The sequence below is a fragment of the Aethalodelphis obliquidens genome, unplaced genomic scaffold, assembly GCF_003676395.1.
Source record: "Aethalodelphis obliquidens isolate GAN/ISIS:26980383/991018 unplaced genomic scaffold, ASM367639v1 scaffold1, whole genome shotgun sequence".
Lineage (NCBI taxonomy): Eukaryota > Metazoa > Chordata > Mammalia > Artiodactyla > Delphinidae > Aethalodelphis > Aethalodelphis obliquidens.
In genome coordinates this window covers 7,884,409-7,907,245 of record NW_020837945.1, presented here as the reverse complement: position 1 = coordinate 7,907,245, position 22,837 = coordinate 7,884,409, and the positions used below count along the sequence as shown (strand labels likewise).

Here is a 22,837-nt window from a genome sequence, read left to right as displayed (position 1 = left end):
GCCTTGGGCAAAATGTGAGCTAAAACATACTGTAAAAGATTTTGAGGACTATGGGAGGTTCCTATGGTAAGGATAGTAGATGCTTTTTGTTGGCATCTAATTTTGCTCCATAATTTGTGAATGGCTCCATTTGTGGGGGGAAAGATAAAAAAATCACTGTAGGTTTTTCTCAGAAAAAAAGAAAAATATGACTGTCTGGATTTGTAAGCTTCTTTAGAAAGAAAATTGTATCTATAATTGCAAAGTACATTTGTTGTTCGCTGTTACTTACTTATTGTCATTAAAACTCACATCTATTTTTTGAAAAGTGACCAGCCTGAAGGATATATTGGAATAATCACTAGAATCTTTATTTAAAGTAATCTAAGGTCAAGACTTGAGGAGTTTATCATTTCTCAGTATATGATGGTTTAGTTGCTGCATATGTCAGCAGCAGATTTTGTAACTTACAGAAATTCTTTACCCTTTGCTAAAGGCTGCTCTTCAAATGAGTGTGATTAAATGGTTGATTTTTTTTCTAAAAGATGTCAGTTTTAGGGTGAGACCATTTTGATAATCCAGAGTCAGATGCATTATCCATTGTGCCACTGGCCGACTCATCTTTTCCTATTGAAACCATTGAAGTTGGCAGGGTATAGGTAGCATTGTGACATCTTACAGGTGAAGAATGTGATGTCAAGAGCCTGAAGGATTTGAAAATGTGCAGTTCATGGCAAGAGATTTAAAAATTCACATTTTCCTTTACCATGGTTTATGCTAGAATTGTAAAGACTGACCATTTATGAGGGAAAAATTATTAGAAAACTATGTCTTTGAAGTAAAAAATCTTGAATCTTGATGATTCAAATATTATTTTTGCAAATAAAACTATTTTGATGCACTACTTTAATGTTCATCCATTTATCTGTCCATATCGCCTTTCCCCCAAGTTGGGTACTAATTGGTCACATGCCTAGGGTTTTCCTTGATATCACAGCAGCATCTAAGCTGGAAAAGTGGTTCTTCAGGAATGGAATCTGGAATCCAGGGAATGATTTCAGACACAGGTAGTTCCTAATTTACAAGTAATTCATACATGTAAACCCCTTCCCTGAGCTGCTCTTTCAGTTGCTGCTATTTGGAGTACAGAATTTGAGCTTTTAAAGAACTTCTGGGGTTCAAAAGTAAGTAGAAGCAGAAATAAGTGAAAAGCAGAAATATTTGGTGGCAATAAATAGTCAAATCCATATTATGACCCACTTGCATAAAAATGTTTTTCCTCAAACTATCTCAGTAGTTTTTAACATTATTTTGCAACACTGTTAGAATTCTATCATTTAGGGGTTTATTTGGGTTAACTAGCTAGCATCCTTGTTGAAAACTGCAAATATTAAAGTGAATTATTTCAGCCCTGTTGATTTCTTCCTATCACATACCTGAAATGAACTACACTGAGGCAGTAGGAGCTTTGGGTGGTAATTTAGGAACATACTTAGGGGAAAGCGTTGTTATTAGCAGGATGATTGGAATGTCATAATGTAAAATTTAGGGAATTACAGGCATCAGGAGTTGAGAGAGTGCTAACAAAGGAAAACAACCTATTTCAGAATTTGTCTGGATAAAGAGAGGATCTAGAATTGGTTAAGTTTCTATGTTTCTTCTGCAGGGTCCCCAGTGCCCATGGCTGGTGTAATTATCTTTTGGGTTCAATAGATGTCTTTTGGCTAGTCTGGGAACTTGGCCAACATAAGCAACATTGTTTCATTAGGAATAATACTTACTTCCACAGCATCAATTTGAAAAATAGATTTTTAGACCAGACTCATTTATAAGTTAGGTTTCAGCCTGTGCTTGTCTTTGTCTTGTCCGTCATCACGTGCTCTCAGTTGACAGTAGCTGCCAGGTTGCTTTTCTTTCCCATCAGTCATGGAATTTGCTGGCCAATCATAAAATAGCAGTGGAAGTAATAAGTAGGAAGTAAAGTGAAAGAATTACAATAAGTACAAGAAGCCACTCCTAGAGCAAAAGAGGGCTTGTGGGCTTAGGGGAACAGTTGGTGAGCAGTGTCTCAGAACTTAATTTACCAGTAACATTGGTAGATTGATGTGATCGTTCCTATAGAGTAAGTTTCATTACCTCTGATAGTAAGCCATGGTGAAAAGTGAATTCACATTTACTGATTTGTGAATTGATGTAGATTACAAAATGTAGATGTTTTTTATTCAGATAAAATTACATAGAACAGTGTAATATTGACAGTTTATTTCATCCCTAGAAATGTGTGAAATTTTTGTTGGTAGTAGTCAGATTTTAAAACTGTTTTTCTCCCTGACAATTAAATATTTTATATATAATTGCTTTTCATTAATGAAAATTATTTTCGAGTAAGCTTAAATAAATGTGAGGAAATGAATTTGCAGTAATTTTATCTCTATGTTTTGGGGATTGTATTTACATTAGATGTTCCTCAATTAGGGGTAATTGTCTTGCATCCTTATCTCTTATCATAATCTGTTTTTCTTCACACAGTGTTATAGTTTTGCTGCTGGACTCTTCCCTCCCTTCCCCCACCCCATCAGGATGATATGAGACTTGAAAGAAGACGATGCATACAGGTGACTCAAGTTTTGAAATACAGTAAAACTGTGGCTGTCTGAGAGAATGTGGGAACTGGTGGTATATTTTGAATGCGGGAGCTTTCTGATAAACAGCATTAGTGGGGAGAATTATTTAGATCAATAAATGCAAAGATAGTTGGGATATTTATTAAACTTGACTTTGGGAATCAGTTTGATAATCAGTGACAGATAGTGTTATTAATACAAATACAGCATAGTGATTGCTAGTACTTGACCTTTTCAAAAGGGGTGTTGGCTAATACTTTGGCGAGAATTGAAGTATTTCTGTTAAAAATAAATAAAATATTCACCTTTATGGTTGAATGCATGTTCCCCCAGATCCCTGTTAGAAGAGAGCAGATTTTTTAAAGGCATAGGGAGTAGATGTTAGTAGTGTGTCTTAAGTCTCTGGTAATTCAGTTAAGGATATTATACCCATATGTATGATTCCTTAAAAAATATGGTCTGGGATTTTTTTTTTTCTTTCCTGCCTCTCCATCCCTTCCTTCATTCCTCTCTTTCTCCTTTCTTTCTTCCTTTTCTCCTTCCCGTTTATCCTTTTGTCATTTGTATTTATACAAGAGAAGCAGTATAGAAGGCATTTTTGAAAGAATATTTTTGATTGCTTTATAATTATTTGAGGTGATCTTATACATGGAAAAACGGAGGCTTGTTCCATCTGTGGCTGTGTTTGGGCTCTTGAAAATGTAGTGTAGCTAATGGATGAAGTGTTAACTAACTTTTAAACTTGAATGTTCTTAACTCAGGCCGATTAGGAGGCCTTTTGTTGGACCAAGTGGCTTGTATTTGCAGGCCTGCTCGGAGATAGTCTTATTTGATTTATAAACTGTTTAAAAGAGTGACCTTTAACTGGAAAAGAAGTAACCACAGAAATCTTGGATAGATGCTTAATTACGTTATTGGTGAAGGTGTTAAGGATTTTGTGATTGCTTTTTATTTGGGTGATATTTGTTTTCTAAAAAGAAAAAAAATTACCATTTTTTGACTTCAGCTCGGGATTTTAAAAAACAATGTCTCAGGTGTGCCATTTTGTATGAAGAAATGTGCTTGAATATATATTAAATTTAATTATAGATCAAATCATACTTTACATTCATGAGGGACTCAAAGAATCTGATGATAATTCTTTTTTGAGTAAAAGGTGTTTGAGTAATTATCTCTGTAATCTGTCTCTCGGGTACACATGTATATTTGCCTGTACGTATTAGAGGTACACCATGTACACATGCTGGCTGAGTGGCTGACAAAAGCAACATGATGCTGAGGCTGAATGTCAGTGTCATAGAGGAATAAATAGGAATATTTACAGAAAAAATTATAGAATTTTATGAAAATTTTGTTGTCAGATTTTATACGTTTGACCTTTTGGTGCAGGAACAGTTGCTCAGCACTGTCAGCTCCCGGATTGCTCCTTGGGCACTATACTGCACATTGGCTATACCAAGTAGATGCTCACTTTCGCCTGAGGTCAGTAGAGGAACAAAGTATTTTGGGGGTATCTCATAGATTTATCCATGAATATTAATGATTTTGGAGATTTTCCCTTAAGAAATTTTGAGGTGGCAAAGTTGCTATTTTATTTCTAGTTTACCTTCATAAGATATGAAGAGTTTCTAAATAACTCTTTTTCTTGAAAGGCTTATGGATGAAATGAAATATCTAAAGAGTAAATCCAGTTTTTAAAGGTTATCTAGTTAATTTTATGAATGCTAGAACACACAAAAAAATTACAAATACTAGATGTATGATATAATCTAGTCTCTTACTCAGCCTCATAGTCTTTAAAAATTACCAACATTTACTGGCTCATAAAGGAAAAAACTCAAGAAGAAAGATCTGACTCTCTCTAATATACATATTAGCTGTTGGAGTATTTCCCTTTCAACAGTTTGAAAATTAATAATTGTTTTTGAATGTAAAATTAACAGCTTTCACAATCATCATTAATTAATGAAGTTTGCTCTTGTTTTACTGTGCACACATTTATTCTTCAACGGATAGAATTTTAACACATAAAAGCTCGTAAGGAGTTTTTTCATTGAAAGTTATTTCTAGAATGCTTTTGCCTACTTGAAAGTGAATACTGTTTCCCCAGGCATTCATGGTCCTGACTTTATGTTGGTTAGCTGTGATGATACCTTACTCTCTCATACCATTTCATTTTAGGTGCAGGTTCAGGGATGCTAGAAAGGACATTGAAGTGTGCTTTGACTGACTGTCTTTCAAAAGCCACAGCTTAATAATCGATTTTTACTGAACAGCAAACCAAAGTTAAACTTCAATATATCTCTGGTACGTGTGTATATAGGTGTTCCTGTACTTAACTTAATTTGAGGGAATTTTTGCATATTTTAAAATATAGTTAGAATGTAAATTAGGTAAAATTAGATTATTTTTTGATTTTTGGGAAAAAAAATCATTTATGACCAAACATTTTATTTGGCTAACATTTGCTTTGTACCAGGTACTGTAATAGTGTTCTGCTCGTAAGGATCTCTGTACTTAGAATCAAGGAGCACATAGGAGCACATTTCAATTGGAAGAGGGGGCAGATATATAACAAATTTTGCAGTGGATGTTTATGATAAATCTTAAACACTTGTCTGTTGAATTCAAGCCATCTAGAGTAAAAACAGAAAGCACTCTCTGGTTAATAGCATTTGCAGTAATGGCTTCAGCTGATACCTTCATGCCGATGTTGTCAAAATCTACCTTTGTGTCCCACTCTTCTCTTCTGAGCTCCAGACTCATGTAACTGCCTCCTACATGTCTCTCCTGCACACACTCCCTCCTCTCCTATTTATCCCTGTTAGCGATGAGTGACACCGTTCTACCCAAGCACACTGTCATCTTGGGAACCTAGGAGCTACTTTTTACCGCTTTGAATTAAGTGATAACCAAATTCAGTTTATTTAGAATGTAGAAATCACTTAGGAGATTAAATTTGGAAAATGCACTGCCTCAGAGATCACTGTGGACATTAACATAAAGGCGTTTGCATTTTTCCAGTTTATTTGATAAAAGGACCTCACCTTCCTTTTATTTCTTATTTATACCTGTTAACATCCAAGGGAACACTAGTGGGACAAGCTGTTGGATACAGCAGTTGATACTGTTCTTTATTTGTTGGGCTTCTTTAACAACTGAAATTGTTTTTTAACAATAGTGATAGGCTAGTTGTTTTAAAACTTGAAATAGTTCTAGAACATACAGAACTGAAACTCTTTGAGGATGAATAACATTGGAAATTTGTTTATTTATTTTGAAAATCAATTCTTTTTTTATATAAATTTATTTATTTATTTTTGGCTGCGTTGGGTTTTTGTTGCTGCGTGTGGGGTTTCTCTAGTTGCGGCGAGCGGGGGCTACTCTTTGTTGCGGCGTGTGGGCTTCTCATTGCGGTGGCTTCTCTTGTTGCAGAGCATGGGCTCTAGGTGCGTGGGCTTCAGCAGTTGTGGCACGTGGGCTCAGTAGTTTTGGCTGGTGGGCTGTAGAATGCAGTCTCAGTAGTTGTGGGCTTAGTTGCTCCATAGCATGTGGGATCTTCCCGGACCAGGGCTCGAACCCATGTGTCCTGCATTGGCAGGTGGATTCTTAACAACTGCGCCACCAGGGAAGTCCCGGAAATTTATTTTAAATTCCGCTCATTTGTTCATATTGTCTGCCATATTTCTATGAATTTAAGTGCTTAAAACCATTTGATATGGCAGAGTTTTAATTCTAGATTAAAATGTGGGTTTTGTAGGGCAAAGTTTATATACTTCAGTGGTCACAAGAGTATGGCATACTATTGCAGAACAATTAGAAATCAGATCTGTATATTTAAATAAAACCAACTTCTGTAATTCCATTCATGTACAGGGTGCACTGGGGGAAATAAAAGGATATGTACATTTTGATATTTGGGAGTGTATTGCCCATTTTCTTCCTTTTGGACTTGTTCTTCATGTGGTCCTGCGTATCTGGTCTTTTTCTGTAAGTGTTTTCCCTCCTTTAGCTGTCATTCATTTCTTAACCCCGAGCGGTCTGATTTTGTGCTTAATAATTCAATGAATTGATGGGTTTTGGTGAATGGTAAATCTGGTGGATTTATTTTTGCTCTCAGATTTTAATTTTTTCTCCCAAGAAAAAATTGATAAATACTTGTATTTACCAAGTAATACAGCGTCAGTGAAAAAATTTGGAAATTTATGAGAATATAGGTAAGTGGAAGGAAACATACCCAGAGTTCTACTGCCCATCGCACTATGGCACTTCCCCTTCTAGTGTTTTGTTTGCAATGCCATTTTTGATTAATTAATATCATCTGAATATCTGTTCAGGTTTGTGTGCTTGGGTAGAATCTATTTTTATGTTGTTCATATTTTCTCTTTTATTGCCTAGCATTATATTGTGAACATTTCCCTGTGTCATCAGAAACTTACTAACTATAGTGATCTGCTGTTCCTTTGAACTTGGAGCAAATTCAGAGCATTCAGAACTATAACTTTTTGCAGGTGAATTATTTTAGAAATTTATTTTAAAGTATGCTGAGTTGAAACCATTTCTTTGTATGCTCATTTCCTAGTTAAGTTAGGTTTCTCTCTTATTAGACATTTTTTTTTTAATTTTTCCTTTTCACTTTTTTTTAAAGTACTGACATCTGTGCATGAGTGTTGGGTTGTATGTTAAATTATTTCCTTGTAATTTATTCCTATGAGCGTAAGTATTAGGTCATAGGGCTTGGAAAATTTTAAGGCCCTTCATACAGACTTTTAGAATGGTGTTTGGTAATATGTACCAGTTTATACTCACTAGCATTAGATGAATGTTGGTCTTTTAATATACATTTGTGAGCATTGAGTATTATAATTAAAAACAAGTTTCTAATTCAGCTGGCAAAAAGAAGAATCTTCTGTTTTAGAAAATATAAAAGTGATAGTGTGTACTCAATGGAGGAAAAAGTTCAGTTGCTTCAGAAATGTATAAAGTGACAAAACTAATATAGTTCAGTAAATATTCTCCTCCCAGGATTCTTTCTAGCAAATGGTTGTATTTAATGCTTTTATGGCATTTGCACATGTTTGCTTACCAGTTTTTTTGGTCCCAGCTAGTCTGATTCTCAAAGTCAGAGGACCATGGCTTATCCTGTTTGTCTTTGCTGTGTGTGTCTCGCAGGGTTCCTGTGACATAGAAAGTGCTCAACGAACACTTAGAAAAAAACCACTTTTTGTCATTCTACTAATGCCTAAAAATATTTTACTCTGAATGTCTGCTTTAATAAATTTCTTCAAACAGTTTTAAGAGTTCTGCATTATTTTCCATTTCCTTATCCTTTTATGTTTCATATTTTATTAAGTTTCTGATTTCCAAGTGAAAGCAATTAATAATGATCATATCATATATATATCTCATAAGAAAACATACGATATTTATAGAGAAGATGATGGGAAACCTGAGGTTAGCCATGTTGTAAAGTTGAATTTCTTAGACCCTAGTGCCTTTATTCAAGGCCTAGGCGAAAGCAAATAGATTCATATTCATTATTTTAGATTTTAGGGACTTACTAAATGTACCTCCAAAAGAACGTTTGAGTTCTGGGAAGATGACAGCAGGGCATAGTTTTTTGAATCTTCGTAGTTTTCCCTAAAAACAGAGTAACCAGCACAGCAAAACCAAAAATTCATGGACACTTTCTATAAGACTAGGTGAACAGTATCACTACAAACCCTAATGGAAGTAGGTGGGGACAAATCTCCAATAACTACAAGACCTGCATGGTGTCAGCATTTGTACAGAAAGATGCAGAAGGGAGCAGCAGGAATCTGATGGACCTGAGAACAGGCGAAGCCCAGGCTAGCTAACAAAAAGTCCCTGGAAAGTGTGGCAGGCAAGTTGGAGAACAGAAGCTAAAATTAAGAGATGTTTTTGAGTTCTCAGGATACCAGGGGCCCACAGTGAATTCTGTGGGTTAGATCCATCTGGTCCCTATGAATTTTCAAAACTTACCAGTTGAAGTTCCCTTGCTGGTCAAAGTCCTGCACTAAGGAGACGCTGCTGGTAATAGAATCCAAATTAAGGAGGATGAAGACAGTGGGGAAAAGGGAAAAAAGGACATATAAAGTTGGGGGAAGGTGAAAGTACAGGAGACCTCATTCATGAAACTATATTTCAGTGTCCTTCATTTCTTCTTCATGAAAACAGAAAAGGACTCTTATTGAAACCGGAAAAGCTATTCCAGTTTCCTAAAAGTTTTTTATTTTACATGAAATAGAGCAACTGACTAGGATCACAGTCAAATTCCCCACAGAGCTTTTGTAAGAAGAAAGGAATAAGGAGAGAATAATATTGCTGCAGACAGTGAAAACATATTACTAGAAAGAAATGTTAATGAAACAAATGAAAAATATAATCTAATGTTTCTAAATGAACTCAGAGAAATTTAGGAAATGGTACAAATATGGAAGAGCAACATAAATCTGAATAAGGAAATGTTAGAAATGTGGTGATAGCTAAGGAAAGAGAAATAAAAGAAAAAATCATTTAAAAATTGAAGTCTAAACTAGAAGGACACAAGAGTGAAAAAATAGTAGAAAATTTCTTCGGAGAAACAGAAGATAAATAGAAGAAAAAAATTTCTGATAAAAAAGAATTAAAGAAAAATAAAGAATCATTCTGGAGAAAGTGACATTTACTAAAGAGAGGCAAGAAGTTTCAACATACAAATAATAAGAGTCTCTGAAGAGGAACCAAAGCAATGAAACTTAATAAGTTTTAATAATAATAACTCAAGTAAATTTCCTGAAATTAAAAAAAAGTGTTGCCACTACATTTGGAAAGGGTATGTTGTATACTTGGATAAATCGATACAGAAACAACCAACATGTAGACATATTCTTTAAACATTATTGAAAATTCTTCGGGGTATCTAGGTAAAGACCCAGTTCTTTAAAGGAAGAATATTAGATCATCTGATTTTGATAGCATTGCTTTATTCTGGAAGCAATGGAGTAGCATCTCATATTCACAAGGAAAGGAGATAAGAGCCACGAGTTTTATACCTAGCTAAATTGACTGAAGTATAAAGACAGCAGAGAAAATATTATGAACGTGAGTATGAATTTGGAGGCTGTTCTTTCTTTGAGCACTTCTTAAGGAATCTACCAGAGACTAAACTTTGGCACCCAGAGAGATTGCAGGGACGTTGATATAAGGGGAGCTTTAAATAGGTACTTGTGGAACTTAAAGGATGCTTATGAGTGAGTGTAATATGTAATGGCTAGATTCTCTGCAATGAAGATACAGTACAAACAACAACAAAAAAAGGTAGAATAAGGTTTCTGATTGCTTCATTGTTACTAATGGGAAATAAAAGAATATTACTTCAAGTTGGAGAAGAGGGAGGGGAGGGGGGAAAAGTTACTAATTAAATGTTTCAGTGGTATTCTAAGTAGGGGAATCAGTAGGTCATACTCTTTCACCCCTAGACACATAGTGAAAAGAAAGGAAAATAGAAGGGATTTGGGTAACCATGAGAACAAAATACAAAGTTCCAAATCTCACTTTCTTCATATGGGGAATAGGAGGCATAATAATGGTAATAAAACCTCACAATGTAGTCCGAGCACATGCCTGATAGATGTGCTCTATTTTAATTATTATTATTCTCTCTCCTCTCAGTTGTTATTACCATACTATTTATGAGTATTTAGGTTTTGCATTTTCTTAAATTTCCCCCTTATTTGAGAATTTGGCCTGTCTTCTCAAATTACATGTTTAATGCCTCAAATTTTATCAGACTTACAGTTAATTCAAATTCATCTCATTTACATAATTTAAAATTTGTGTTGAAGGACTGTTTTATTAGGCATTGGAATTAATGCTGATTTTTTTCCTACTTATTGGAATTATTCAGAAAGGATTTATTTGCAGGAGCAGGGTAGATAGGGAAAAAATGTAATAGGGGCAAAGGGTTTTTTCTGGGAACCAAGTTACCTGAAAAGCTAATAACATTTTGTTTTTTCATAGTGATATACTTGACATGATTATCTAACATCCATTTTTACATGAATCTAGTAGAAAAAGATTTTGTTATAACGAAAATTTATTGTCGAAAGAGATCTGAAATACTTTAGTTTTCCCTCTTCCCCATTCAGTAAAACACAAAATGTAGTTTTTTTCTCTCTTTGAGGGCAAGGACTTTTTTCCTATCCCTCACCTTTTATAGAAGTAAAGTATGTGTGTATTTGTGTGTGTAAATATTCTCTGACACAAATTACATATCATAAAATTCATCTTAGGAGTAAGTTTGAGTTTTGAGTGAATTTATACAGTTGTGCAGCTATTACCACCACAGTCCAGTTTGTGTGTGTGTGTGTATATATATATAATTCATTAATTAATTTTTTTATTTTTGGCTGCATTGGGTCTTTGTTGCTGCGTGCGGGCTTTTCTCTGGTTGCGGCAAGCAGGGGCTACTCTTTGTTTTGGTGCATGGGCTTCTCATTGCAGTGGCTTCTCTTGTTGCGGAGTATGGGCTCTAGGCACGCCGGCTTCAGTAGTTGTGGCACGCGGGCTTAGTTGCTCTGTGGCACGTGGGACCTTCCCGGACCGGGGCTCGAACCTGTGTCCCCTGCATTGGCAGGCGGATTCTTAACTACTGAGCTACCAGGGAAGCCCAAGTTTGTATATTTTTAATTAAAAATAATTCAAGTTCAAATAGAACTTCTGTAAAGAAGAAAATAAAAATCAGCAGTAATCCAAATAATCAGAATATCACTGTATTTTTTTAGTTGATATATTTTTGCCTGTTATACCTTATGTACATGTGGCTCCTTCAAACAGTATTGAAGAAACAAAATGGGGTCACATTTTACTTACTTTTTTTAGTCTTCTTTTAAAATTTAAACATTTCTCCATCAATATTCTTTTATAGCATCATTTTTAATGAGTAATTAGTATTTTACAAATCAGATAACTATTCCCCATTGTTGCTGATTAGTTCATGTTTAAGTGAATGTTACTGTGGTAGTCCTTGTGTTCATGTTTGATTTATTGCCTTAGGTCCAGTTCCTAGAACTTGCATTTATTGAGTTAAAGGATATGTACTTTTAAAAAAAATTTTTGTTTATTTTTGGCTGTGTTGGGTGTTCATTGCTGTGCGCCAGCTATCTCTAGTTGCGGTGAGCAGGGGCTACTCTTCATTGTGGTGCGTGGGCTTCTCATTGCGGTGACTTCTCTTGTGGAGCATGGGCTCTAGGCGTGCGGGCTTCAGTAGTTGCAGCACGCGGGCTCAGTAGTTGTGGCTCGCCGGCTCTAGAGCGCAGGCTCAGTAGTGGCACAAGGGCTTAGTTGCTCCGCGGCATGTGGGATCATCCCAGACCAGGGCTCAAACCCGTGTCCCCTGCATTGGCAGTCAGATTCTTAACCACTGCGCCACCGGGGAAGCCCCAAGGATATGTTCATTTTTAAGATACATATTTTCAAATGTCCTTTTAAGGGACAGTTTATGCTTTCCCCAGCTACACAGCAGAATTTTACCACATTCTAGAATTCTGAGTATTTAAAAATATTCCAATTTAATAGACAAAACATAACTTAATATTTTAATTTGCATTTATTTGAATATAGTGAGATTGAATATGTTTTTATATGTTCTGTGAATTTCCTTTTAATATTTTTTGCTGATATTTCTCTTGAGTATTTTTTTTTTAAATTTCATTTTCTAAGAGCTCCTCACTGACTCTGATGATATATATGCCAGGAACCATTCTAAATGATTTACATTTATTAACTCATTTTTTTCTTGATGATTACTCTCAGATAGGTATGATGATTAACCCAGCCAGAAGTTAGGTAGCCTGCCCCAGGTCACACAGCTAGTCAGGGATGGAGCTTGGATGCAAACCCAGGAGCTTGACTCCCAACTCTTAATCAGTATATTTCTGCTTTGTTACTTACTTCTCATAATTTTGCAGTTCATATTTGTGTTTTAATTTAATTCATAGTATTATTTTATCCAGTAGCTCTAAGTTTTTGTATGGAGGGACTAGGTCTTATTTATTAGTGTCAATGCCTGGAACATAATCGATTCTCAAATATTTGTTGAACAAATGAGAATAAACCCATTAACAATCTGTTGGTGGTGGTGACCTTTTATTTTGTGTATTGTATATCCTCTTTTACAGGGATTCCCAAGGGCTTCATAAATAATTTACTCTTTGGTTTTGATAAGATACAATAAGCTTATCTGTATTAGCTTTTCTGGAAAGTCTGTGGAAGTAATTACTGCTTTAAAAAGGAACATGTGTTCTTACACAAGCAAATATGAGGGGTGAAGAATGTATGTTATTGACAGGGATTTGAATTGTAGATTCAAGTGAAATGAAATATTTGTTTTGAGTGTAGGAATAATTTGATGGAGTTTGGTTTTTGTAGTTTTAGAAAATGGATAGACTTGGCCATTATTTAAAAGGCTTTTTGAATAAATTTTGGTTTATTTTGAGCAGTAAAATCCTTTAAAAGGAAAACCCAAAGTAAAAACGCTGATGTAAAAAGTTAATGCTAAAGGTTTTGACAATGTAGATCAGCTACTCCAAAGGTATAATTTAAGATTGCACTTCTAAGTGCTTTTTCTCCCTTTTCGTTTGACATCAGGCTACTATTTACTGGTCCCTCCTTAGTTTGGTTGAGGCCTGGGGTGTCCTTTAAACACTAGTCTTATTAAAAAGTGTAGAGGTCCATATTATTAAATGGATCTATGTTAGAGATTAGAGAGATGCACATATAAGTTTACTTCCATTTTTACACACTGTCCACAAAATATACATGGGATCAAGTACTCAAAAAGCAGACACTTGAAAATGTAAATATTTATCTTGTTAATAGAAACCTAGGTCTGCTTTGTATAAAGTTATAAAAGCTAAATAAAATTTGTTGAATGCTTGCCTTTTCTATAACCTCCTGGTTACAACCAACCTTTTTTTCCCCTACTAGTAGTAGTATCTTTTAGCCCATGCTTAACTGACATGTTAAAATCATATTTGTACTTTTCTTCTATATTAAGCATTAATTACTCATTAATTACTAAATTTATGGGCTTATGTTAATAAACCTTAATCAATTCTGGAAGTAAAAAATGAAATATCAGTTTTCCTTTTCCTCATTCTCACTCCTTAGTGGTAAAATGCCTTTTAATCTTCAGTTTTTAAATTCTTCCTTTGGTTACTTACATCACTTTAAATAGAGTAATAGACCTATTTTATTATTTAAGAAACTAATGGCTGTCGTCCCAGAAAGAGGAAATCAAATAGCTCTCTATGCTACCTTTCTTTCTGCCAATTTCTATTACTATTTTAAAGTTTTTCTGTTATTAGTAAAATTTTATAAAATTGATTTAAACCTCTCTTTCTTGACCTGTCAGTTTTAGACAGTTTCTCTTGTTTTCCCAAGATATAAAATGAGGGCTTTAGTACCCTTTCTTTTTACCTCACAGACAATGACTTTTACATTGTATATAAGAATATACACTTAGATATCTTTCTTTAACTGCAATTGAGTTCCATGATTTTGTCTTGAGATTCTGTTGAAAATTAAAAACACAAAAAGCTATACTGGAAAAACCACATAGTGTATTAGAACCTATAGAGAGGGAGATGTAATACGATGTCACTGAGCTCCTTCCACTCACAGAAGAAATGTTAACAAAGATTGGAGGTGTAGTGCAATGTCATGATGATTTTTAAAAATGATTTAATTGTATGATGTGCATTCAGTTTTCACTAGGAAAAAAATTTTAAAAAATCTCAGATGCAGAGTAATTGTAATTTTTATTTTAATAAAAAATATTTGTAACCCCTATTGCCCAACTCAAGAACCTGAACTCCCTCTGCCATTATCTTTTCTCCCAAGTGGCAGGACGAGTGCAGATTTGGCGTTTGTGGTGAGACACTGGACGGATGACCTCAGTTCAGTGGCTGTGAATTGGGGTCCTGGCAAGAGGTTTCTCATACTTTCATTTCCAGGGTGGGGGACCACAGTGAGCAGTACGGAGTTGTGCTGCTCCTGTCTAGCCCTTCCTAGGCAGGTGGCTTAGTGTCTTCTGGGGCATTTCTTTGGCCTCAGCCTGGGGGTGACTGTTCATCTGTGTTTGAGTGTCTGAGTCTCAGTGTGTTGACTGTGTGGTAGACACTTCTTGGAGCTGTTGGGACAGGCTGACCACGCAGCAGGTAGTTGTCTGGTAATCAAGCCCACTTCTGCCCATCCTTCTCCTCCAGTTTTCCTTTTCCACTCAGAAGGGCACCTGCCACTTTTGCTGTGGTTCTTGGTGTCAGCTTTCAGCTCTGGGTCTTTCTGATACTCTTTGGATATTGGTATGATCCTGTTGGCCTTTTATCTTGAAGAAGTCTGTCAGAACCTTTGGCTCACTGGTATTTCTCCATCCCATGCTTCAATGAATTGATTTTATTTTTGTGACTCTTGACTGCTGTGTTGGTGGATATCATGGAGCATATGAACCGGTATGCTTATTAGTCTATCTAGTGCTGTAGATTTTCTTTTTAAAAGCACCTTCCACCCTCAATTTAGGAAACTGAGCTTCTGGGTGTGGCGTCGGTTCCTTCTCTTGCTGGTAGTCTTCAAGGATTTTTCAAGCATTACTCCAGTTCTCGCTGTTCTTGGTTCTCTATTTACTAGTGAGTTCTGGTAGTAAATATTAAGAACTAGGTGGCATTCGTGGTCTCAGTAAAACTTTCCTTCTACTACCCACCTGTAGTATAGCAATTAAAGTTGCCCATGTGAGAAATAGCTCTCTTGAGAGTCAATACCTGTACTTCAGTTTCTGCCTTCGTGACTTTTGGTTTGGGTTCTGTTTGGAAGCACTGTTTTCTTTGTCCATGTTTTGTCCATTACCTCCACGTGGCCTCTCCTTGTTACCGCTGCTTGGGAGGATGTCTGCTTATCTCAGGTGCTTCGAACACAACCATCTTGAAAGTGAAATTTTCGTACTGTTCATTTTTAAAGTCAAACTGAATATAACCCCTAAATGTTTTAAATCTGTCCACCTGTTTTCATATGACATGGGAATTGATAAGAAAATACTTAATGTATAGGTGAAGATGGTTAAGAAAGATGAAACTTACTATATTTTATTGTCTTGATAAGCACAATACAAAGAAAGATTTTAACCCCAAAGTTAATTTGCAAGAATCTTTTTTTGTTGTTTGTTTTGGCAATGTGCATTGATTATGATAACATTAGCTAAATAAAGGCTTGATCAGATTTTTATATTTCCATGATACCTGATGAGGGAGTAAAAGTATATTTAATATACAACAGTGAGTATTCATAATGTTTTGGTGCCTTTTTTGGTTTGGGAGGGGAAGGAGGATGAAGATGGGGCCATTTCCAAAATGTGAATTAGTTGATCCACAAGAGTAGAGAATAGTCCAAGATTTAAAAATTTATGTCTATAATCCACATTTAAATAACAGTTTACCTTCTTTTTTTTTTTTTTTTTTTCCTGTACGCGGGCCTCTCCTGTTGTGGAGCACAGGCTCCGGACGCGCAGGCTCAGCGGCCATGGCTCACGAGCCTAGTCACTCCACGGCATGTGGGATCTTCCCGGACCGGGGCACGAACCCGTGTCCCCTGCATCGGCAGGCGGACTCTCAACCACTGCGCCACCAGGGAAGCCCTACCTTCTATTTTTACGAGAAGGAGGGGAAAAAAGTGAGAAGGAGGGGAAAAAAGCATCAGGATTGCTCTTAAGTTGGAGAGAATCTACTGGACTTAATTTTTTTTTTTTTTTGGCAGTACGCGGGGCTCTCACTGTTGTGGCCTCTCCCGTTGCGGAGCACAGGCTCCGGACGCGCAGGCTCAGCGGCCATGGCTCACGGGCCTAGACGCTCCGCGGCATGTGGGATCTTCCTGGACCGGGGCATGAACCCGTGTCCCCTGCATCGGCAGGTGGACTCTCAACCACTGCGCCACCAGGGAAGCCCTGGACTTAATCTTTTGTAAAGGATGTCCAGCTAAACAATATGGTGGCAGCCTCACTTTATAGAATGAGGCATTACAAACTTGACCACAGTAGTTGCTCAAAAATTTTTGAATATTTTTCCAGATTAGATGGCTTCAAATTAAAAAAGGAAAATACTTGCCATTTTTCAAAACTATAAAGCTACATTGTATTTCTCCCTAAAATGCAAAATTGTTGGTATGGTGTGATTTGTCATTTGAGATAATCTTGGATGATTTGTTACGTGGCATAATAATGGTCTCTTACACATTGAGAGGATATATGTCTTGAACATCATTAATTGCAGATGAGAAGTTACTAGTTATATATTCTAAATATGTTTCTTCTTAGAATATAGGGGAGAAAACATAATTGGAATACTATATTTTTAAAAAGTTAATGATTAATTGTATACTTAGAAAACTTACCATTTTCTTTACTAGGAATTTTAAAATACATATTTTATATAATGAAGATTCTAATTTAGTGAGTTAACTAATTTTAAACATTTTAAATGTTTAATTTCTGATTCTAAAAGTAGTAGTCATTGACGTTTTCCTAAACTCCACAATTTAAGTAACTTTTAAAAGAACTGCTGATAACTAAACAACATTTAAATTCAGGATGTTTTATCCTAGAGCATCTGTCACCAGACAGATGATATTTCCTTGTGTCTCTAGGCCCCAAAGGAAAATAAGAATCCAAGGTTTTAATTTTTTTTTCTTCTTCAAGGATGGGAAAATTTTGTCCTATGAAAAGTGTTTAAGAGGTGGGCCAAAAAAAAAAAAAAAAAAAGAGGTGGGCCAGGAAACAGCCTTTGTTTATATGGAAAATGCTTTTTTTTTTAACTGCTGTAGATTGGAAGACAGGCTGGATTAAGATCACTTAATCAATGTGATGGAAGTAAGAAAAACTTGAACCTGGGAGAAATGACCAAGATATTAAAGATTCATGGGCAAGAGCAAGAGTATGAATGAAATTGGCTTAAAAATCTTCTTTGCCCTTGTCTTTAGGAATTAAAGGAGGCTTGTAAAGGGTTCCAAGTGTTTAAAAAACACACAAATGATATCTAAAGTTTGAAGTGAAATGAGATTGCGTCTTTCAGGAATGGATTAAATGCTTTGGGTTAGTGATTTTCAACCCTTTCTTAAGTAAGCCTTGGTTAATAGATGCTTTTATCATATGATGGCATGGAGAATGATTCTGAGCTAATCTTTTTTGAACATTTATATTTAAATATATTTTCATATGAACAGCAAACCATGAGACTTACTGGTACCCCACGGATATATTGATTATTTATAGATACTGTTAGAAGATTATTTGGGAGGGCTTTGATTTTCATCTGTAGGATCTTTTGCACTATTTTTCTAAAAGTATAGTTTGTTTATGGAACAAGGGGTTAGTGTTAGTCTTTCAGGTCTCTTCCAGCTTTAAAGTTCCTCCCTCTAACAAGCTGACTCTGGTTTGTGGTTTTATTGGACTTTTTAAATGATTTTCATCCAGAACTGCTAAGTAGAGAGAACATGAGAAGAAATTAGGAGACAGGTATGGGTGACGGATGCTTGGAGATGGTGGAAAAGTGGCTTCGGTTTTCTTAAGGGGGAAGATAGTTTGCAGTGGTAGAGATAGGAGCAACATGCTGTTTTCTTTGAATCTGGTGCTTGAAATCTGCTCTTTGTCTTAATTCAATGTATTTTACAAATGCTAGCAGTCTTTCTGGAGACATTTACAGACATTCTGTGGGAAAATATATTTGAAAATCACTGACTTCTTGGTGTGGGATGAATCTGTACTCCCGTTTAGAAGGAGATAATTGCTAGGATAGGTGGGACAAGTTGATCTATTTTAAAATAAAACTGTATCTTTTATAAAGATACAGTTACAAGGCACAAATGGGAACTGTGTCTCCTTGACATGTTTCAAAGCATTTCTCTGAATATGTGAGATTAAAGAAATGTTCTCAACCACTAAGAATTGTCAGGACACTGATGCTCTTTAAGGCTATATTTGTAGCTGTTAGTATGTACTGACAGAGTAGAAGTTTTTTTTTTTTTAATGTTTTATTCATTATTAGAAATTTTACATATGAATATAATGTGTTTATATTTTGCTCATATCTTGATCTTGGTTCCAAGATATGAGTATTATTTTCTTGGTCCCAATTTGTGTATTCTGAGCCCTATAGGTTAACAATTAATGTGGGTTTTATTATTTTAAAATTATTTTGAAACTATATATTAACACATATCATAACCAAAACCAAAATGTTATTTCTCTTCAGTCTGATAAAGCTTGTTTCAGACTTCCACTGAGCCGTGTGTTCTGTTATGCCGACCTTTTGTTCAGGCTTTCCGTAATAGAATAAAAATGCTTTATAGGATTTCTCTAAAATGAGAATCTGTTTGAATGTATAGAAAGACATTTACATAATGCCTGCCTTTGAGTAGGTGGGGGAAAAAGTTAAAATGTTGATGGCAGCTTCTGATAGAAAAACTCATAGCTATATAGTAAAAAGTTAAAATTACAATACATACACTACATTAACTGTATTCTGTGTGTATTGCCATTGGATTTCATTTGGAGTGAAAAATAAAATATGATTCTAATCCTTTACAGTTGCTGTTAATTTTGCTCTAAACCTGAAAGTGTTAACAGCAACTTGAAAATGTGACAAAGCTCAATTTCATTTCTTGTTTATTGCTTGTTTTCCTATTGGACAATTGGAAGTAGCTCTGCCCTGGCAACTAAAATAGGCTGTTTGCATAACCTAGTTTGATTGGCTAGCATTCCGACTAACAGTTCCAATCATATGGCGTCGGTTTAGTGGTAGGCTATGCTAATTAGCCGCTGTTGCTGGGGTTCAGGATGGTTTCTATGTGCTGTTCTGCTGCGTTGTGTTGCCTGGTGAGAGACATTGATAAATGAGCGTTTAATGATCTGCAGCAGTTCCCACTCACTGCGGGCAGGCGGATTTTAGAATAGAAGTGGAAATAAGGATTTAATTGCTTTGTTAAATACCTGTAACCAAAATATGTGTATTAAATTATAGAAGTTAAATTGTATAAAATCTTTATCTGATTAAATACTTTATAACAGAAAGGGAATAGCATTGCCAAAATATAACCCAGGGAGCAGCACTGTGCACAGGTTTTCTAAGACTCTATTCAGTAAAATTGATCTCTTTCTTTTCAGATTAGAAATAGTACCATTGCAAAAAGTAGCATATTTGATACTTCTCATGATTTTGACCTTTTATAAAGGTACATGTTTGTTTTTAATAAATTGGTGCAAGCTCTGGGGCAGAATTTATCTTGTACTGCTCATGTAATCTTAGCAGATAGGAGCATAACTGGAACCCCCTGTTCATGCTCTTCTGTTCACTTGGAAGATCAGGTTGTTATTCACCAACTCTTATTATTATCTTTCTGATTTAAGTCAGATGCTTTAACTATTGCTTGTATTATACTATCTTAGGTTTACATTAAGTTTTTATTGAGTAGTTAGGTGAGAGATTCTGTAGGAAATAAAAAACTCAGTGCTTTGTTCAAAGAACTTAAGAGGTGAAGAGTAAACACATGCAAAGTTAGATGAAAATATAAGACAGTCATACTTAGAACGTGCCATAAGTATTTATCTGGAAGAGTACAGGTAAAAAGAAATCACCAAGCGTTTTGAGGATAGGGACATGGGAAATGGGTTGAGTGGTCTGGGAAAGGCTTTTGAGAAAGCCCACAGAACTTTGTTAAGGTTTTAAGTATGACTTAATTCAAATAGCTGGAGAATAATAGGAAGGAAGAACATTTTAGTATGAAGAACAGATAACAATTGAACAAAAGTAACATTCTGATATTATTGTTATCCAGTATAGGTGGTCACAGTGATTAAGGCTTCAGCGTCTTAGATGTTTCAGTGCCTGAGTTTCTAAGCCAGCTGGTGTTATTCCCTTAAAATAAGAACTGCTGTTATACTGTTCTAGCTCTAAGTTTCTTTGGCTTTTCTTCACTTGGTTTTGTGGCAACCAGTGCTCTTCACCTTTTGTGTCTGTTGCTTAAAGCATAGGGCTTTTAAACTTTCTTTCCTCCCTTTTCCTTGGCCCTAAAGCATTGAAACACAAGATGGCACCAGAAATAATCCATTTGAGTTTTAGATGTCTATATCAAATTTTCTGAGAAGTTTACCCCTTTAATTGTTATATCTTTTATTTAAGGGCCTGGTTAAATTAGACAGGCTAATTGGACAATCTTACAGCCTTGCAAAGAATGTAAACAAAAATTAAACCTTAATAGCTGATTATTGTTTTTCCTAGGCATATTTACTGAAGATGTATTCTAAAACAAATGTACACATTGCTCTGTGTTAATTATATCTCAGTAAAGCTGGAAGAAAAATAAATAAATAAAATAAAACAAATGAATAGAAATGCTTTATTCGTCCCCATAGTCAGAGAGATATAGGCTCCTGCACTCAGGGAGTTTATAATTTAATGGAGGTGGATGAGGTATGTCTTTATATAACTGTATGGTATAGTTATGCAAAGTGGTGAAATATCCGTGCTACAAGAGAGGTGGAGATTCAGAAGAGGGGTGATCCTTTTTCGATTGGGACAAGGAAAAGATTCTTGGTGGAAGTGGTGTTTCACATGGTCTTAGGAATGCTTATTTGCGCTCCGTATGTCATCTTTGGTGAAGTGTTCAAATCCTTGTCCAACCTTTTTTTTTCCTTCTTCTCCTTTTTATTGAGTTTTGAGAATTACCTATTTTGGATTCAAGTCCTTTAGCAGATACATGATTTGCAAATAATGTATCCTAGTCCATGGCTTACTTTTTCATGCTCTTAAACGTGTCTTGAAGAACAGATGTTTTTAATTTTTATGACGTCTAATTCATTGATTTGGTCTTCTGTGGATCATGCTTTTGGAAAACTTTTGCCTGATTGTCCCAAGGTCTAAAAAGTTTCCTATGTTTTTTTCTCCCCCTCCAGATTTTATAGTTTTGGGTTTTACATTTAAGTCTGTGATCCATTTGGAGTTAATATTTTAAATGGTGCTGCAAGGTGTAGCTAAAAAATCACTTTTTCTGCAAGTGGGCCGTTTGAAGAAAGGACTATCCTTTCTCCAGCGAATTACTTTTGTATCTTTGTTGAAAATCAGTCTTCCATATGTGTGTGGGTCTGTTTATGGACTTTCTGTTCCATTAATCTGTTTGTCTGTCTTGACACCAATACCATATTGCCTTTATTACTGTAGCCGTATAATAAGTATTGAAATCTGGTAGTAGTAGTGTTAGTCCTGCGACTTTCTTCTTTTTCAGAATTGCCATGGTCACTCCAGGTCCTTTGAGCTTCCATGTGAATCGTCACATCATTTTGTCAGTTTCTGCAAACAAGCCTACTAGGTTGTGGGTTGGAATTGTGTTGAATCTGTAGATAGTTTCGGAGGAAGGATTGACTTCTTAAACAATATTGATTCTTCAGATTCATGCTCACTGTATATCAAGAAAACAGAAGCCATTGATTTCAGAACTTCTTTTTAAAAAATATTTTATATTTAGTTCAAATTATATTTTCTATTTCCATTTATATATTTAATTCACACAACAGAGGTACTACTGGACATTATTTGCTATATTAGAAACAGTACTGTGTTTTTGTCCATTCCATTATCCAATGTCGTCTTTTTTAATAGAGGTGTTTAGTGCTATAATTTTCTACCTAAGTGTTGCTTTAGCTGTTTCCCCCAAGTTTTGATATAATGTATTTCATTTTCTTTCAGTTCAAAAAAAATACTTTTAATTTGCTCTTTGATTTCTTCTTTGAGCCACAGGTGTTTAGAGCCATTTCTTCTTTGAGCCACAGGTGTCATTTAGTTTCTAAGTATTTGGGGATTTTCCATACATCTATTACTGCTTTCAGATTTCATTGCCGTCAGAAAACATATTTTGTGTGACTTGATTCCCTTTAATTTGTTGAGATTTGTTTTATGACCCATATTATGGTCTGTCTTGGTAAATGTGCTGTGTTGCTAGAAAAGAGTGTGTGTTCAGCTGTTCTTTGGTGGAGTATTGTCTAAGTGTCGGTTACGTCAAGTTTGTGTATAGTGTTGTTGCTATATCCCTACTGATTTTCTGTCTACTTGTACTATCAGTTATTGAGAGAAGGATATGAAATTTTCTAATATAATTGTGCCTATTTATTCTTGCAATTCTATCTTTTTTTGCTCCGT

General features: G+C 35.4%; 1 protein-coding gene across 13 annotated transcripts in view; it reads left to right on the top strand.

Moving 5' to 3' along the window:
• DYRK1A (dual specificity tyrosine phosphorylation regulated kinase 1A) overlaps positions 1-22,837 on the top strand; it is a 145,153-nt gene that overhangs the window by 49,100 nt on the left and 73,216 nt on the right. For 8 of the 13 annotated variants that reach the window (XM_027097113.1, XM_027096689.1, XM_027097188.1 and 5 more), the window contains exon 2: positions 2,509-2,594. The exons of 2 other annotated variants lie outside the window; for them this stretch is intronic. In XM_027097113.1, coding sequence (XP_026952914.1) covers positions 2,585-2,594 — 10 coding nt within the window. In that variant the 5' untranslated portion in view covers positions 2,509-2,584. Of the gene's footprint in view, positions 1-2,508; positions 2,595-3,992; positions 4,086-4,784; positions 4,911-22,837 lie in introns of those variants that run through there. 3 more of the 13 variants (XM_027097264.1, XM_027096879.1, XM_027097359.1) reach the window with 3 other exon arrangements.